Raw genomic sequence first — 19792 nt, 5'->3', positions numbered from 1 at the left:
GGCCACGCGCACGGTGAGCGGTGGCGGTTGTGGCCGTGGAGGGAGACAGTGCGCAGGCACGGTGAGCGGCTGCGGTATTGGCGGTGGAGGGAGACGGTGCGCAGGCGCTGTGAGTGGAGGCAGTGGTGGCGGTGGAGGGACGCGGTGCGCAGGCGCAGTGAGAGGTGAAGGTGCTGGCGGTGGAGGGAGACGGTGCGCAGGCGCGGTGAGCAGTGGCGGTGGGGGAAGGTGCGCAGGCGCGGTGAGCAGTGGCGGTGGAGGGAGAAGGTGCGCAGGCGTGGTGAGCAGTGGCGGTGGAGGGAGACCTTGCGCAGGCGCGGTGAGCAGCGGCGGTGGACCAAGTGCCCGGATCCCCGACGACACTCGACGAGGGGCAGGGGCGGGAAGGGCGTGCGAGGGGGGGGGGGCCCGGCTCGGCCATGAGGAGGGCGCTCCGGTGCTGCTGGGGGGGCGCCGGGCAGCCGGAGGGCGCGGGCTCCCCGTGCAGCCTCGCCCGCTACAAAGCCATCACCAAGTGGCACCGGGCGGCCAGCGCGGGCGATGCGGCCCGAGTGCGGAAGCTGCTGGTCCGGGGGAAGGCGGACGTGAACGCCGCGGACAGGCATGGCCGGTGAGGACCCGGGGCGAGGGGGCGGGGCAGGGGGCGCAGGGGGCCTGGCTGGGCGGGAGCAGGGGTCCCAGGCTGCCCTCTTCATGAGAAGCCACTGCACGTGTAGACAGCAGCCCGTCCCTGTCCTCACCCTCCCTCCTCGTCCTTCAACTCGTGGAAAGCCAGCGCCCCACGTCCAGCGGGTGTGGCATCTGCCCCGCATGGACAGCCGCCGCCCACGGCCTGAGGACGCCCACACCACAGCAAGGCCCCTGGGTGGAGCCGATCTCCTCCACCTGGGAGCCCCAAGCAGGGCCGGGTGGGGGCGGAGCGGGGGCGGGGCACAGAGGGGCGGGGGCGGGGCCTGGCGGGGCGGAGCCGATACCCCCCCACCAAGGGCTCCTACCGATAGCTGGGCGGGGTCCCGGCACACATCCCAACCCCACTCGCAGCCCCGCGCCCTGGCGAGGCACACACTCGCAAGAGGGAATGTCATGGCCAAGGCCTTGTGCCCTGGCTGCACTCGAGGCCTCGGGGGGTGACAGGCTCGGCCCTGCAGGGCGTCGGTGGGGTTCTCCCGGGCCCCCTCTCGGGTCAGGGGCTGCCCCTCCCAGGGCTCTGCGCTTCAGCCTGATCAGCCCAGCAGCCCCAACGAGGCCCCGCTAAGCCAGACGCCCAGCACTGGCGGGGGTGTCGCCCGGCTGCACCCCCAGGCCCTTGGCACTCGCGACACTCTATAGTTACAGGAACACATGGTTTCATCACTAGTAGGACAGATGGAAAGCCAGCGTGCGTTACAACCCTTTCAGCAAAGAATCCATGTTGGGAGAAGTGGGTGAGGCTGCGGCTTCGGAGCGCGCTCTGCCATGTCCTGAGAGGCCTTTGCACCCTCACAGGACGGCTCTGCATTTTGCCTGTGCCTATGGCCACCCAAAAGTGGTGGCTCTCCTTCTGAGAAGGGGTTGTGACATCGATGCTGTTGATAGTGATTGCAACACAGCTCTGATGAAGGTAACTAGGACCCAACCATTGCCACCTGAGAGGGACTTGGTTGACCCGCTTACCATACCAATACATGAATGACGGGGAATCTTCCTCATTGAACCAGAACTAACTAGCAAACCACGTGTGACCTGACCACTCACTTTCTGACGCTATCCCAACAGGCTACCCAGTGCCAACAAGAGGACTGTGTGTGTATTCTGCTGGAACATGGTGCTGATCCAAACAGGAAAGATGCCTGTGGCAAAACTGCCCTCCAGCAGGCCGTTTCTATGGGGAACATAAGGATAGCTGCTAAACTGGTGGCATTTGGGGCCCACGTGGACAACATCAGAAAGGTATATATCACCCCAATTTACTTTGAAGTGCTTGAAATACAATTATCATTACTTTGCACGTACACATCTCTATCTATCTATATAGACATTTCCACCATGGTAGAAATACACACACACATGCACAAACACATATGCACAAACACTTAAGCAAACTGCACTTTATATAAACCAATGGATATCGATATATTATTTTGTATAAACATATATATATATATATTCCATATACATGTAGAAAGATTTACAGATCATTTTGGCAACTCTGTCCAGACTATTTCCCAGGGAGGCTTTGGTAACTGCCCCACACTTTACAGATGCAAAAGGGTGGAGGCGTGAGGAACCAACAGTTAGAGAGGCAACCCTTTCAATAGTTTGTTCTTAGAAGACCTAGGAAAATATTCCTCCACTTAACTGGAGTTACTGAATACAGATGGACTATATAGTAATGAGCACAGGAAAATTCCATAAAGCAGAGTGGTCATGAGGTATTTTAAATTTCCTATGTAGGCCAGAACTTACAGGTTTCTTTTATAATGAAAGTATCATGCCCAGTAGCAGTCAGGCTATCTGTAAGCCCTGAAACTTTTTTTTTCGAATTTTTATTATAAAACTGATGTACAGAGAGGTTACAGTTTCATACTTTAGGCATTGGATACATTTCTTGTACTGTTTGTTACCTTGTCCCTCATACCCCCTCCCCTTCCCCCTTTGCCCCCTGAGGTGTTCAGTTCACTCACCCATGGGAGCTAGGGAGACTTTCCTAGATGAGGGGGCCAGAGAGTCACAAAGGTGATGTTACTAGATCTTTACTCTCTGTATTGAGTGCTTACCCACACTGGCTCTTTTATTGAATTTGCCAGTTCTCTTGGGAAATAGAACCTAAGGTAAATATAAATATTTTTTATTGTTTCATAGGATATCCTGTTAGAAATTAGCAATGCTGCCAAGGAAGATGAACAGCGCATGAGCAACACATCATTAAAGCGTGAAGAAAATGAAGGCGAAGTTGATGAGATGGAAAAGTATGCCTAGTTGATCAGTTTTTCATGACTTTGGTTGTATTCTAGATGAGAAACAATCACTCAATTCAGAAATACTAAGTAGGAAAAATATTAAATCATAAAACCTACCAAGTGAGCTTCAGGGTTAAAAGCTTTTATTTAAGCTGGGCATAATGGCTTTAATCTAAAACTCTAGATAATTAATTGAGAGGGAAGGTTTAGGAGGATTGCAGTTTCAGCAAGAGGGAGACACTATTCAAACAGGAAAGAAAGCAAAAGGGCCTGGGGTCAGGACTCAAGCAGTAGAAGGCACCATAGCAAGACCCAGACCCTGTGGTCAAGGACTTTTGAGTGAGTGTGTGTGTGTGTGTTCTACAAGGGCCTGGTAGCTGCCCGCGAGTTTTTTGTTCAAGGCTAGCATTCTCCCATTTGAACCACAACTCCCCCTCTGGATTTTGGTGCTTAGTTAGGGAGAGTCTCAGACATTTCTTCCCAAGCTGGCTACAAATCCTGATCCTGATCTCCATCTCCTGAGTAGCTAGGATTACTGATGTGAGTCACTCAGAGTGCCAAATCAAGTTTGAATACTTCAAATAAAAGCATTTATGAAAATTACAGCATAGAGTTTACACTGTTTGGGAGGATTCATAATGCCCTCAGTATGCACTGATGCTTTGTATTCTTAAAGGAAGCTCAAGTCATTTGTATAATTCATATTTGTAGTTTACTTATAGGGCTCACAATGAAATTCTTAATTACACAAAATTTTCATCATAATACTGTCTTATGTTCCCTTTACAAATGCAAAATGAAGCATAAACAGAAACTCCAGAAGCCTTTTTGTGTGTTAGAGATCACTCCTTTCTTTACAAATATTAATAATATATCATCACAAGCTGGTTAGCAATTGTTTCTATGTACTCTGTTCGGTTGTTTTCCTCTTGTATTTCTAGTGTTCCTTAATGTTGTTGATTTCTAATGTGATCTAATGAGTTTTTATTTTAACGGACATGAGAGTGAGAAAGAAAAGAGAGTTTTCCTTCAGTGAATACAAGTTATTGTTGGGTGTTACATAAAGGAAAGACAGGCTTTATATTCACACAAATAAGTTATTTTAGTTCATACATTTCATACTTGCTGTATCAATCACCTTGGAAATACTATCTATATTTCCTCATTTCCTAAAGTGGTTAGCATATGTTTATCATTTATTGGAAAGTTGCACATGTAGAATGAATTTTATGTCCTAGAAGTAGCTCACCAGATTACCTACTTACAGAAAATACAATAACCTAATTCTCATTACATTACTTTCAAAACTGATAGTGATTTGAGCAGCCAAGAGATTGTATTCATTTTACTTTTAGCTTACTATGTATTACAATATATTTTATCAGACTCTGAGGAAATGAAGAACATTTCCATTTGAAATAGTTCTCTACCTCAGAGAATGACTCAGTATTGTTAATACCTTCAAAAATGTTTTCACTAGAATTACTACCACAAAATTTGTTGTGGGAGAAATTTTTCTGTTTTGACATTAGTGAGAATGCACAAACATGAATAGTTGAGTTTTCGAATACTTACATTGGTTAATCTGTGTAAATCTTCAAATATACACAGATAGGAAATATATTGATAATGTATAGCTCATTATCTATTGGAGAAATTATATTCACTTAAAATTTTGAGTGTGAAGATAAATTGTTATCATAGTAAAAGGCAAACGATTTATACAATCTGAAGAGAAACCAGGCTATGAAATTACTATTTTAGAGTAGCCCTTAATCTTACTGTAAACTATGCATCTCAAAATATTGTCAGGATTCTGCCTAAGCAAGGTATTGACATCTCTTCTAGAGATGCTATTGGATGGACTGAACTATCCAAATCAATTTTTGCTGTGGCTGCACTAATTAAGACCGCAAAACAATGCCCCTTATGGTCTCCTTGAGGGTTAAAACAGATAATTTTCCCATGCTATTTACATCTGCTGCTGTTTCCTTCTCCAGCTCAGTTTTGGATGGCCGAGTTAGTGACTTCAGCTGGCAGATATCATGCAAAAGGCTAGCACAGCAGGACATAGCAATGGTGTGGGATTCTTCATCTCAGTCCTTGCTTTCTAGTGGTACTGGGACTGACGCAAGAGTTCTGCACATATGAGGAACATATTCTGGTACTGATTTATAGTCTCTCCAGCTCCTTTAGCATCTTTATTCTTAGAGATCTGTGCAGTGTCTACTTTACTCAATGTATAACCTCGCCCTATGCATGGGTGCAAGCAGTGCCACATCTTTGATAGTAGTGACCTGCTTTTTCTGCTTGAACAAAGCCAAGTGAGCAGAAAACCATCCATTAATCTCTTAGATTTTTAGATCACAACTTTCTTGAATTTCTTAAGAACTTTAGGAGTTCTTTAAGCCCATAGGAGATAATATCCTTTCCCAATCAGATGGGATGTGAGCAGACCAGTGGAATTCTTTGTTTCTGTTGCTTGTATTACAATCCAATAATGAACATCTTATGTTGTCTCATTGTCCTTCCTAAAATCTCTCAATTCTCCTTGCATTATACACGGAAAGTGTACAAAGTTTTCTACACATCATATGTGCTTGATCTTATGCAATGTCACATCGATATCTGACAAGAGAGCTCACAAAGTGACCTTTCCCTTTATTAATCAAAATGTTAAGATGATCGTACTTATTCACAGGAAATGCCGAGGACAAGAGGAAAGCAACAAAGAAGAAGCTAGTGCATCTCATGCAAATGTTCCAGAAGAAGACCAAGGGAACCACAAACTCCACATGAAAACACAACTTGAAGCAGATATGAAGCCACCTGATAGGGAATTGAATGGTTCAAAGGTAAACATGAGTGAGGTAATTAATCTTCCATAATGCTGTCACGTTTCTAACTTTATTAATAGCAGGACTAACTACGTGTGGTGATGCACTAAGTGTGGACAAGGAAGAGCCTGGTGTACTCCTGAAACTAGGAAATCTCAATGTACCTTCAGAATCCTAGGGGGAAACATAACGTGTAGGAGATTGGCTCTGCAGAGAACTTATCCAAACCTGGTAGTGGCCCTTGAGGCTACTGTATACAAGAAGTGAACTTGAAGGAGGATGGAAATGTATAACTGATCAAGTTGAAGGGGCCGTGCTGAATGTGATCATTAGTTGAACTAGTCACCTTCGTTGAAGCCTTCATACTTCAATAACTCCCAGAAATCCGATAAAGACAAACAGAATGTTGGTAGCCCCAAGCAATTTCTCTGGCGTACTCCCCTCTGCTAACTCATTAAACCAAACTGCGATGGCCAAGTGCCCGGATGGCAGCCCATGCGAAACTCCCTCTTCTCCTGGGCCGCAAGGACCCCAGAGGAGATTGATCCTCTTCTGACTCTGTCCTGGGAGGAATTCCTCTCTCCACCTTCCGGGGAGATGGGGAGGGCACAGAAAAGCCCAATATTCTTTCCAAAACCACTTGAGGCTCTCCAGCCTCTCCCCTCAGGTCCCTGCCCCTCCCTTGTTGCTGGCCATGCAGTCCTCCTTTGTGCCCTTTTGGGCTTTGTTTTTCACAAGGCTGCGTTTGCGGGCACCAGGGCAGGTTGTTTAATTACCTGCTGACTTCTGGGTTCCATTCCTGATGCTGTATCAGGCCCCTCTCTGTCTCTTCCTGCCTTCCTCTCCTAACTGTCCTTCTTCCCCTCTGGATTCTGCTGTTGGCTTTGGGGTTCAGGACCAGGTTCTCCATCAATAAAAAGATAAAGTTGGCTCTTTTTAGTTCACATCCTCCCCACCTCCTCAGAAAATAATCATCTTACAAAATTTCCTGATTACTCTTCCATGTAGTGGTCATGAATGGATACAGTGGCCTTTCATTTGGTGTATCACAATTCTCAGTTTGCGAAAGACTGCCATACAATCATCTCAAGAAATGTATTTAGGAGGATTCTTAGTTGACCAGAATATGTGACTTAACTGGAATTTTGTGCAAAAGTAGAGAAAAGCTAAACTGATTCCTGTGATAGATTCTTTGACACTTAAAGCCCCTTAAGATAAGTGGAGCTCTCATTACTGAAATGTGATTTCTAAGAGGTGGCAGATAGTTTATAATTTTGAATGGAATTGCATCTTAAATTGAACAATAGTCCCTACTCTAGCTCTCCCTAGGGAATGTAAAGAGTTGTCAGTAAGCGATTGTCCCTGTACCTCCAAGGCATGAAAGAAATTCACTCAGTAGATAAGAAATGAGAATGCAATGTCTCTTGTTTGCTGCTGTTGTTCTCTAGAAGAATTATTCCGCACACTGACTAACAGAAAAATGAAAAATTTTCACATCCACATCGCCTCTAAGGTCCCAACTTTTCAAATACTTTAGATGTACCAGGCATGGATATTTGAGGATTTTCTCAAGACTCAGATACTGCTCCTAGACATAAGGGACACAGGATTGATACATGTCCATATATGTCACTCAGGAACTCAAAACTTCAGAGCAGATCATATGTTGCTCTCTTGATCCTTTTATTTCCATCCATATAAGCCTAATTTTCCTTTGCTATGCTTTGGTTTTTCATCTCTTAGAACATAAAAGAAATATTACTGGCCTTGTCTCTGGGCTTCCAGAAAGACACCCTTTTCCTTCCAACCTACAGTCTTTCACTCCCATTTAAACAGTCTTGAGAAACATGTTGGCATTGTCTTTTGCTAAATAGAAGCTGACCCTCTGAGAATTTCAAGTTTCCTGTGGATACTCAGGTCATCCACCAAGAGTCAGGGAGAAGCAGAGTTTTCTGAATCTACATGTTAGCCAATTCCATTGTTAAATGACTTCAACTCTGGTAGCCCATCCATTGTTCTGATATGTTGACACAGATCAGACATCATCAGCCTGGAAGTGCTAAGCACCAAAAGTCAGATAGAGTTGGATAATCCAATGTGAATTTTTTTTTTCTGCTACTGAGCTTATGAGGCAAGTTCCTTTAACTTTGTCCTGTTTGATTGTTTCACATTTCCACCACTTGAGAAATGGCTCCAGTGTACTGATCATTTTGGCAACTGTGTACAGATTATTTCCCAGGGAGGATTTGGTAACTGCCCCACACTTTACAGATGCAAAAGGGTGGAGGCATGAGGAGCCAACAGTTAGAGAGGCAACCCTTTCAATAGTTTGTTCTTAGAAGACTTAGGAAAATATTCCTTCACTTAACTGGAGTAACTGAATACAGATGGACTATATAGTAATGAGCACAGGAAAATTCCATAAAGCAGAGTGGTCATGAGGTATTTTAAATTTCCTATGTAGGCCAGAACTTACAGGTTTCTTTTATAATGAAAGTATCATGCCCAGTAGCAGTCAGGCTATTTGTAAGCCCTGAAACTTTTTTTTTTCGAATTTTTATTATAAAACTGATGTACAGAGAGGTTACAGTTTCATACGTTAGGCATTGGATACATTTCTTGTACTGTTTGTTACCTTGTCCCTCATACCCCCTCCCCTTCCCCCTTTGCCCCCTGAGGTGTTCAGTTCACTTACACCAAACAGTTTTGCAAGTATTGCTTTTGTTGTTGTTTCTCTTATTTTACACTTAGTCTCTCAATTTTGGCATTGCCTTTCAATTTCCTAATTCTAGTACCAGTATACATGGTTTCCAGTACACTCAGATAAGATTACAGAGATAGTGTAGCTACAATCACAAGAGGGTGATACAAAAACATCATCAATAGTAGAAACTACAGATACACATAGGATGTTGAAAGTAGTTACAACTGGGATATAACAATCATTTCCATAAAATGGAGTTCATTTCACTTAGCATCATCTTATGTGATCATAAGGGTATAGCTATTGGGGTCTTGTGATCCTCTGCTGTAAGCCCTGAAACTTAATAGGAACTACACGACAAATGCTCTGAAGCAACTGAAGTTTGAGGGGGCAGTAAATTTCTAGGGAATTTTCACAGTGTACCAGGGTTCATGTGGACCTCACCCATGGGAGGCTAGGGAGGCTTTCCTAGAGGAGGGGGCCAGAGAGTCACAAAGATGATGTTACTAGATCTTTCCTCTCTGTATTGAGTGCTTACCCACACAGGATTTTGCATTGAATTTTCCTGTTCTCTTAGGAAATGTAACGTAAGGTAAATATAAATATTTATTATTGTTTCATAGGATGAAGCCTTGGCAATTACCACTCCTGAAAAGGAATGTGAACACCAGAAGACAGAAGCAACATTAAAGAATGAAGAAAATGAAGGCAAAGATGATGAGATGGAAAAGTATGGCTATTTGATCAGTTTTTCATGACCTTGCGTGTATTCTAGATGGGAAACAATCACTCAATTCAGAAATGCTAAGTAGGGAAAATACTAAATCATACAACCTACCAAGTGACCTGCAGGGTTAAAAGCTTTTATTTAAGCTGGGCATAATGGCTTTAAACTAAAACCCTAGCTAATTAATTGAGAGGGAAGGTTTAGGAGGATTGCAGTTTCAGCAAGAGGGAGACACTATTCAAACAGGAAAGAAAGCAAAAGGGCCTGAGGTCAGGACTCAAGCAGTAGAAGGCGCCATAGCAAGACCCAGACCCTGTGGTCAAGGATTCTTGAGTGTGTGTGTGTGTGTGTGTGTGTGTGTGTGTGTGTGTGTGTGTGTGTCCTACAAGGGCCTGGTAGCTGCCCGCGAGTTTTTTGTTCAAGGCTAGCATTCTCCCATTTGAGCCACAACTGCCCCTCTGGATTTTGGTGCTTAGTTAGGGAGAGTCTCAGACATCTCTGCCCAAGCTGTCTACAAATTGTGATCCTGATCTCCGTCTCCTGAGTAGCTAGGATTACAGATGTGAGATACTAAGTGTGCCAAATCAAGTTTGAATACTTCAAATAAAAGCATTTATGAAAATTACAGCATAGAGTTTACACTGTTTGGGAGGATTCATAATGCCCTCAGTATGCACTGATGCTTTGTATTCTTAAAGGAAGCTCAAGTCATTTGTATAATTCATATTTGTAGTTTACTTATAGGGCTCACAATGAAATTCTTAACAATTACACAAAATTTTATCATTGGTACTGTCTTGTGTTTTCTTTACAAATGCAAAGTGAAGCATAAACAGAAACTCCAGAAGCATATTTTGTTTTAGAGATTACTTCTTTCTTTACTAATATTAGTAATATAGCATCACAAGCTGGTTAGTAACTGTTTCTATGTACTCCATTCAATTGTTTTTCTCTTCTATTTCTAATGTTCCTTAATGTTGTTGATTTCTAATGTGATCTAATGAGTTTTTATTTTAACGGACATGAGAGTGAGAAATAAGGGAGAGTTTTCCTTCAGTGAATACAGGTTATTGTTGGGTGTTACAGAAAGGAAAGACAGGCTTTATATCCACACAAATAAGTTATTTTAGTTCATAGATTTCATACTTACTGTATCAATCACCTTGGAAATACTATTTATATTTCCTCATTTCCAAAAAGTGGTTAGTATACGTTTATCAGTTATTGGAAAGTTGCACATGTAGAATGAATTTTATGTCCTAGAAGTAGCTCACCGATTACCTTCTTACAGAAACTACTATAACCTAATTCTCATTACATTACTTTCAAAACTAATGATAGTGATTGGAGCAGCCAAGAGATTGTATTCATTTTACTTTTAGCTTACTATGTATTACAATATATTTTATCAGACTCTGAGGAAATGAAGAACATTTCCATTTCAAATAGTTTTCTACCTCAAAGAATTACCTCAGTATTGAAATTACCTTCAAAAAGGTTTTCATTAGAATTACTACCACATCATTTGTTGTGGGCGAAGTTTCTCTGTTTTGACATTAGTGAGAATGCACAAACATAAATGGCTGAGCTTTGGAATACTTACATTGTTTAATCTGTGGAAATCTTCAAATATACACAGATAGGAAATATTATATTGATAATGTATAGCTCATTATCTATTGGAGAAATTATATTCACTTAAAATTTTGAGTGTGAAGATAAATTGTTATCATAGTAAAAGGCAAACGATTTATACAGTCTGAAGAGAAACCAGGCTATGAAATTACTACTTTAGTAGCCCTTAATCTTACTGTAAACTGTGCATCTCAAAATATTGTCAGGATTCTGCCTAAGTAAGGTATTGACATCTCTTCTAGAGATACTATTGGATGGACTGAACTATCAAAATCAATTTTTGCTGTGGCTGCACTAATTAAGACCACATGATAATGCCCCTTATGGTCTCCTTGAGGGTTAAAACACATAATTTTCCCATGCTATTTACATCTTCTGCTGTTTCCTTCTCCAGCTCAGTTTTGGATGGCCGAGTTAGTGACTTCAGCTGGCAGATATCATGCAAAAGGCTAGCACAGCAGGACATAGCAATGGTGTGGAATTCTTCATCTCAGTCCTTGCTTTCTAGTGGTACTGGGACTGACGCAAGAGTTCTGCACGTATGAGGAACATGTTCTGGTATTGATTTATAGTCTCTCCAGCTCATTCAGCATCTTTATTCTTAGAGATCTGTGCAGTGTCTACTCAATGTATAACCTCTCCCTATGCATGGGTTGCAAGCAGTACCACATCTTTGATAGTAGTGACCTGCTTTTTCTGCTTGAACAAAGCCAAGTGAGCAGAAAACCATCCATTAATCTCTTAGATTTTTAGATCACAACTTTCTTGAATTTCTTAAGAACTTTAGGAATTCTTTAAGCCCAAAGGAGATAATATCCTTTCCCATTCAGATGGGATGTGAGCAGACCAGTGGAATTCTTCGTGTCTGTTGCTTGTATTACAGTCCAGTAATGAACATTTTATGTTGTCTCATTGTCCTTCCTAAGATCTCTCAATTCTCCTTGCAGTATATGCACAATGTAACCAAATTTTTCTATACCTCATATGTGTTTCATCTTATGCAATGTCACATCGATATCTGACAAGAGGGCTCACGAAGTGACCTTTCCCTTTATTATCAAAATGTTAAGATGATCCCACTTATTGACAGGAAATGCCTAGAACAAGAGGAAAGCAACAAAGAAGAAGCTACTGCATCTCATGAAAATGTTCCAGAAGAAGAGCATACTAACAAACTCCACGTGAAAACACAACTTGAAGCAGATATGACGCCACATGATATGGAACTGAATGTTTCAAAGGTAAACGTGAGTGAGGTAAATTAATCTTCCATAATGTGTCACATTCCTAACTTTATTAATAGCAGGATGAACTAAGTGTGCTGATGTACTACGTGTGGTCAATGAAGAGCCTAGAGCACTCCTGAAACTAGAAAATTCCATACAGCCAATGTAACTTCAAAGGGAAAGGATTTGGATAATGTAGAGAAGAGTTGAGCTTGGAGGTGAAACAGGTAGTAGGAAAGGTACAATTGCACTCAGAGCAGGGCAGCTCCAAGGAATGGGTGTTTTTCTAATCTCCAAATCACTTATAGAACAAGAACATAATGGGAAAAGTGTTTCCAAAAATTGTCCTTACAAGACAGTATGTTGTGAACTAGGAATTGTGGAGGAGGGAAGGTGGGAGAAAAATGAGGGTTGAGGCTACAAGTTTGGCAAGAAATGCACTCACTACCTTATGTATGTAACTGTACTCCCTCTGCATATCACTTGAATGATAAAAAGTAAAAATAAGTATAAAAATTGTTCTTACTAAATACAATTGAATTAACTGAGAATACATTGAACTGTTGAATCCACTTTTCTGTCATAACTTTGTAAAACTTACCCCAAATATTCTATCTCAAGGGACTTGCTTTCTTCCTAAGTCTGTGGTTTGGGAGACACTTGCTAAGGAAACTTGTACTCATGCCGTTCCTTGTGGTTCTCGTGAGACTGCTTGAGAACTGCATGGTACGAGTCCACTGGAGGGTTTCCTCCCCCATGTCTGTTTATCTGGAGTGCTGCTGGCCTCTGGGTAGACTTCCTTTGTGTGTGCATTTCCTCACAGGGGTGGTGGCTCCTAAGGGCAAGAAGTCGGCTACGGAATGCCTTTCTCTCTGTGTCTCTCGCTTCCTTTCTCTCTCTCTCTTCTACTGAAACTCACATGGAGCCACTTTGACCACATGTATCCCTTATGTTGGTGTTCCAGGTTGTCCTCCACGCTATGTGTTCATGGAAGCAATCTATAGACTGTGCTCCAGAACAAGGACATGCTAACTTCTACCCGCAATCATTTTATTTTCACCCCACTTAGAATTCTTGCCACTACTCATCACTCAGAGTTTTTCATTTGCAATCACAACACGCCTCGGTGTAAGCGCAAGATGCTCTGTCACTTTGACGCTTAGCCCCTTCCCACGTGAATGAGACACCAAACATGCTGTTACATTTCTAGAAACACTGCCATTTCATAGAGAAAGTGGATATACTAATCTGTGGCACTTACAGAATAATTTAAGATATAAAAATTGTGAGATAATTTAAAGTTTACTACAATTTATCTATCGTCATTCTATTTGTTATATACAAGCCAAGCTGGGTTGTGAAAAAATCTTTGTTTTTTGTAAGGTTTAACTTTGAGGGACTGTTTTGTCAAACTGTTTCTCAAAGTTTTGCGTTATTTTTCAGTAGGAAAGATATGGCACCAAACATAAAAAATCCAATTAAGCATAACAGAACCAATCCCAACAAATACGAAACTTCTTCCAACAGCCAAGGGCAACAGGCATGGATGAATAGCCTATTTTCCTTAGCTTTGGACACTGAACCACAACAACAGCACCATAGAAAATTACTATGTACGGGGTTGAGAATATGCCTAGTGGTAGAGTGCTTGCCTCGTATACATGAATCCCTGGGTTCGATTCCTCAGCACCACAGATATAGACAAACACAGAAGCAGCTCTGTGGCTCAAGAGGTAGATTGCTAGCCTTTAGCCAAAAGAAGCCAGGGTCAGTGCTCAGGCCCCGAGTTAAGACAAGGACATTAAGACAAGGAAGACAGAACCATGAGAAAGAAAAATTGCGGTAACGGAAACGTGCTTATAGTTTAGAAGCTAAAATGTGATCGGTAGCACATTTACTTATCAATTCATTTTGTGCTCCCTACCAGCACAAACATAACTGACAGGTTGAGAATTTCTACTTCATATTTATTGTGGATTTCTGTACTACTTGTTTACATGGAACAATACTTCTCCCTATGTGGAATTCTACAGTAACATTACTAAAGTGTTCACAATTTGAAATTTAATCAACAACAATGAGATTAGCCCATTTCTCTACCCTGTGTATCAGCTGGGGTGACTTGACCCTGACAACTGGCTTATTCCTTCACATGTCTGAAGGGAAAATCAGGTTTCTACTACAGCCAGTGGGGTGAATCAACATTACTTTGAAATTGGTTGTTTTTCTGAGTTCTTCAAGGGACTCCATTCTAAGAATCTGGCTATTTATAACTTGTTTTGTGTTATACAGTTGCCACGGGAATTCCTTCTTTACCTACCTACACTTATGTATCACGCAGGATGAAAATGTGCACATCCAATCCTCCAAATACGAACAGCTGGAAAAGGAAATGCGTGTCCTCACAGAGGAGTTACAGCTCATGAGAAGCAAATATGAGTCACAGACAGAAGAAATTGCAAAGCTGACTCATAAACTATACAGCATAAAACTTCAGACAAAGAAATACAAAGAAATCTCTAAGGTAGAACAGTACAAAACCTTTGTGACCCCTTACATGTACTGTTTATGTTACAAAAGTCTATTAATACAGCACTTTATTTCACTTCTTTTTGATGAAATGTTTTAAAATAAAACAACTACATAATAACCTAAAGTTTTATTTGAAATTTACCTTTTCTCATTTCCTAAAATATACACAGGCTGTGTTGTTTTGTGATGAAATCTTACATTTTTTCTTTGAGAGGTTTAACTATAAATGGGCCACTTGGTTGAGATATATCCCAAAGTGGGCTTTTGCTTTCTTGATAGAATAGATAGAGCACCACACATGAAGCATACAATCAAACATAAGGGAAATGTCCAAGTCAGTTCTAAACAGTGTTAACATTCTACCGATGGCATGATCACCAGGTAGTTGGCCTTGTTTTCCTGGTTTGGGATGACCAAGAACACAAACAGCACCACAGAAAAGTCATATCCCAGCAGAGCCTGGAGTTCCGCAAAGGACTAGCCAAATGGGTGCAAGTGTGGAAGCTCCATTTGCACAATGGATGGCTCCAATGTGGCATTTTGGGATCCTAGTTGCTTCTCTCCAAAGTCTCTTAGTTAACAAGATCCCTACAGCTTCAGAAAAGAAAAGGATTCGCTTAAAGGGATAGTTAGGTTTGAGACAGATGAAGTACAATAGGAGGGGTGACATTGGTCACAATTTTTGTACTTATAAATTGATAGCCTGAATTGAAGCCCCCTTGTACAAATACATAAAGAATATTTTTTTTAATGAAGGGGAAAAGTCACATTAAATGAGGCTGTGAATTGTGGTTTTGATTCATTACACTTGTAATGGTTAGCATAGTTATTTTTATACTAGTTATCTATTCCTTTTCCTCTACATACTGGCTTTAAGATATCTGGCAGATTATGGGTTTCTATTCATGTTTATTGTGCATTCCCGTCCCATTTGTTTACCTAGAACACTCCACCTCTTAATGTGGAGTTTCAGTGCAACATTAACGTGTTTACATTTGGAATTGAATCAGTAGTGAAATCAGACCATTTCTCTACACTCTGCATTGTATGGGATGACTGTGTCACCAAAAGCCTTGCTCTACATGTCTGGGTGACAGCAGCCATTGAAGGAATCCACATGTGGGCTTCTTCACAGTGTAGTGTACTGGTGAGATTCTGAAGGCAAACTTCCCAATGAGAGGAAGTTTTCTTGCTGTTTCTAAACTTTTTCTAATTTAATGTTTGAAATAAAACAGTAAATTCATCACATTCTGTTCACTAGAGAGCATTCTCAAAGGCTAGGTCCTATTCAGATAAAGTAAAATTATAGGAGGAATGCCCCCATATATATATATATATATATATATATATATATATATATATATACACATGTATAAATATGTGTATATGTGTATATATATGTAGAGAGAGAGAGAGAGAGAGACAAGCTTGAGAATCATCTCACCAATCAAACCCTATTGCAAAGGAAATCACTTCTTCACAACTTAGTGCTCTTGAAACGGTACAATTATTTACTTGTTTGGCTTAGAATTCTCCCTGCTTTGTGGCAAGAATCAGACAATTACAAAATCATGTAATTGAATCCAGTCCATTTTGTTCAAAACTGAACTTCTTACTGGGACACGTCATACATAGTTACTTACCAAAAGTCATCATTTTCTGGCATGAAATTCAGATTTACATTAAAAACACTTGAAGATTAGAAAACAGCTTATAATTTTAGACAGCATATATTGCACTCTTTAAGTAGAATTGGAATTCTAAGGTTGGAATTAGAGTCATTCTATAAAGAAAAAAACAAGAAAACTAGGAGACCGAAGTGCAAGACCAAGCACAAGTGTTTTATGAGAAAGCTGATCGATGGAGGGAATGTACTTTAACCTTGTAGTCATTTGAAATGGGTTGACTTTCTGCGTAATTCAGGGGAGCATATTCTAAGTATCTTACTATACTCATGATTGATCTGTGTAAGCTTGTCTTTCTTTACCAACCTGTGCTGATGATCATGCAGGTTTCTGCTGCCTCAGAGAATCTGCACATTGGCAAATGTGAACAGCTGGAAGAAGAAAATAAATTCCTCAAAGAGCAGTTACAGTCCCTGCAAAGCAAAAAGGATTCACTGGCTGAGGAGAATACAAAGTTGAAGGAAGACCAAAAACATCTTACTGAGAGTTGCAAGTGTATCATAGCTATGACAGAACAGTACAGAATATTCCTCACACAAAAAACGGAAAGCGAAATAAGTGAACAAGAAGAAAAAGTGTCCAACTTTATACAGGTGAATATATTTATTTCTAATATGTTTAAACGTTTATTGGAAGGTATATTTTGGACTTACACATTGTTTCATGTACCTTATTAGAAGTAAATTATATAATGTTTCTATCTTACATATTACATCATATTCTATATATTCTACATTATTCCCACATTGTAAGTACATTTATATTCAATAATATCCTTTTTATTAAAAATTACTTCATGGGCTAGGGATATGGCCTAGTGGCAAGAGCTCTTCCCTGGTATACATGAAGCCCTTGGTTCGATTCCCCAGCACCACATATACAGAAAATGGCCAGAAGAGGCGCTGTGGCTCAAGTGGGAGAGTGCTAGCCTTGAGCAAAAAGGAAGCCAGGGACAGTGCTCAGGCCCTGAGTTCAACGCCCTGGACTGGCTAAAAATAAAAAAAAATTACTTCATGTTTGAAATCTAGTTGCCATAAAATTAAATTCTTAGAAAACAATAATTCATACAGATTATAACATGCAAGCCAGGCACCTGTGGCTCACACCTGTAACTAATAGTAGCTACTCGTGAGACTGAGATCTGAGGACTGCAGTTCAAATCCAGCCAAGACAGGAAAGTCTATTGAGACTCCTCTCCAGTTAACCTCCAGAAAACCATAAGTGAAGCTGCGGCTCAAAGTGGTCGAGTAGTACCCTGAGTAGAAAAATTCAGGGACAATGCTCAGACACTGAGATCAAGCTCCACAATGGACAACCGTAAAAAATAAAACAAATTGGAACATGCTCATAGACTTTCATTAAGGTCAGGTTTTCATTCTCAAATTTTGATTGGTCTTGTTCTATTTTATTAACTTTTATCCATACTATTGTACACATGCAGTAGTACTTACTTAATGTCATCCCCAAGAGAAAACTGCACTTAGGTATTTAGTATTTAGATTAAATGCAGTGGATAATGATGAGAAGTACTGTAAATTCAAGCACCGGCTTTCCCATATTTCATAGTGTTCTACACCACGGAGGCCAAGCTATGTGGAGGGAATATAGAAACTTGTTCAAGAAATATTGATTGAACAATGACTCTTTTCAATTTTCTTTAGGAGCAAACCAGAGCTCGAGCATATCAAGACTCTGTTTGGACATCGACAGTGCAAGCACAACAATCTAAAATCTCCCAGCTATCAAGTAAACTCCTGGAGTAAGTTTAGAGTCACAGAAAATAAACAAAACTTATTAAGTAGACTGTAAAACATAGTGTTATGCCTAGATTTCCGGTCCCCAAAGACCACCAAGGAGCCGATACCGATGCAAACGCACAACAGTCTTTATTGCAAGCTGGAGCCTGGACTCTCAACCATCACCTACACAGCGGATCTGGATTGAGAGTCCCGACCCTCAGATAGGCAGGGTTTGTACTGTGATTACAACAGGGGCAGGATATTTCCAACTTGGCAGATACTTGATTGGATGGTATTTAGCAAGCACATCTTGTCCTATTTCTACTAGCTCTCTACCCTATCAGTTAACCTATTTTGGCTTTGATAATGGGAACTGGCCTTGATATCAGGAACTGACAGTAGGTGGTCACATAGCACTGATACAGTGGGTTAGTGCAGGGGGTAGAGCAAGTCACAAATGGGTTAAGCAAGCCGTTTACAGAAGCAGAATTTTGCAGTCAGGCTGACCTTGTACCAACTTTATTTAAACAATTGCCACCTTGTTTTCCCATTACCACTAAGCAAGCTTTAGCGGGCTAAAACAATCCAGTACTCAATCATAAGTAAACCAACCCAACAGTTTCCGTGGCATTTCTACTCTTATTATGGTTATTTCGATAGTCTATGACTATGATCGTTTTTGACTGTCCATTACCATGGTTGCTACCTAGGTAGAGAGGGGAACAAGGGCTCCCTGTATTTTTAAGTGTCAAACGATAAAATAGTCTCATGGGTGGGGGTGCAGCCCACTAGCATGGAGTGATCCCCTGGGTTTAGAAGCTGTTATAATTTTAGCAGTAAAGCTTATATTTAGTCACGCGGGTTCTCGGGTCAGCCCTTACATTCCCTCCTCTTCTACTGCTTACTGGGGGGTCAGTCATGGCCTCATTAGCCTACATTTTTCTGGCTTTCTTGTCCAAGGGCTGATACTGAGACCTCAGCACTCTTAGCTATACCGCACTGACACGATCTCTTACAAATGCAGTGAGCCTGTTAAGAGTACAAAGACCAGTAGAGACCACAGACTTCTTGTCAAATGGTATTTCCACGTTTGGGTCAGCGACCTTACATTACATATCTAAAACCAAACAACTACTAAACATGAAAAGGTCTACAATAGACCTATCAGAGGATCACCATAGCTCCACAGCTTTGTACACATCATATAAGAACAGGATAAGCAAAAACAACCCCAAGAGAAGGACACAGGTCGAGTCTATTGTTGATGTTACCTTTGAAGTTTTAGGTGAATTTCCTTTGGCGTACCCTATGTGGTTACTTTGTATGATTTTAGTACACTGGGTATGGTGTGTATATATGCCTACCTGATCTAGGGAAGAGAAAGAAAAACGAGGGTGTAAGATATCACAAGAAATGGACTCACTGGCCTTGTCAATAAAAATTAATTTATTGACACATTAATAACATTTAATTTAAAAAAAGAACACAAGGATCAACCATTAAGATGACTATTATCAACCTCAAAGGTCCTGCTACCGAGGTTTTTAACAATGTCAGCCAAAGGGACCCGTTACACAAAGACTCATACCATCCCATGCTTTCCTGGTGTATCTCTGCTCATTCCCGTATGGTTAACCCCAAAACAGCCTTACTCTCCCAAAGAAACCTGTCCTGTTTGGGAGGACCACTTCTGCCAGGGAGTTGGTCAGCGTCTCAGTAGATGCATGCATTCACCGATGTCCAAACCCTCTTGAGCGGTGAGGAGTTG

At 41.3% G+C, this 19792-nt stretch overlaps 1 protein-coding gene across 1 annotated transcript; it reads left to right on the top strand.

Annotated features, from left to right (window-relative positions):
• Positions 1-419: 419 nt before the first annotated feature.
• On the top strand, positions 420-18129 carry LOC125362446 (putative ankyrin repeat domain-containing protein 26-like protein). Its single transcript, XM_048361292.1, has 10 exons — positions 420-610; positions 1486-1600; positions 1756-1929; positions 2842-2948; positions 5641-5809; positions 9104-9210; positions 11933-12098; positions 14410-14592; positions 16612-16878; positions 17947-18129. Exons 1-10 carry the CDS (start codon positions 420-422, stop codon positions 18046-18048), a joined length of 1581 nt encoding a protein of 526 aa, XP_048217249.1. The 3' UTR covers positions 18049-18129.
• The last annotated feature ends 1663 nt before the right edge of the window (positions 18130-19792 follow it).

This window comes from Perognathus longimembris, chromosome 13 (assembly GCF_023159225.1).
Source record: "Perognathus longimembris pacificus isolate PPM17 chromosome 13, ASM2315922v1, whole genome shotgun sequence".
Classification (NCBI taxonomy): domain Eukaryota; kingdom Metazoa; phylum Chordata; class Mammalia; order Rodentia; family Heteromyidae; genus Perognathus; species Perognathus longimembris.
Note: the sequence above shows the minus strand (reverse complement) of the source record. Positions and strands in the feature narration are given on the sequence as shown.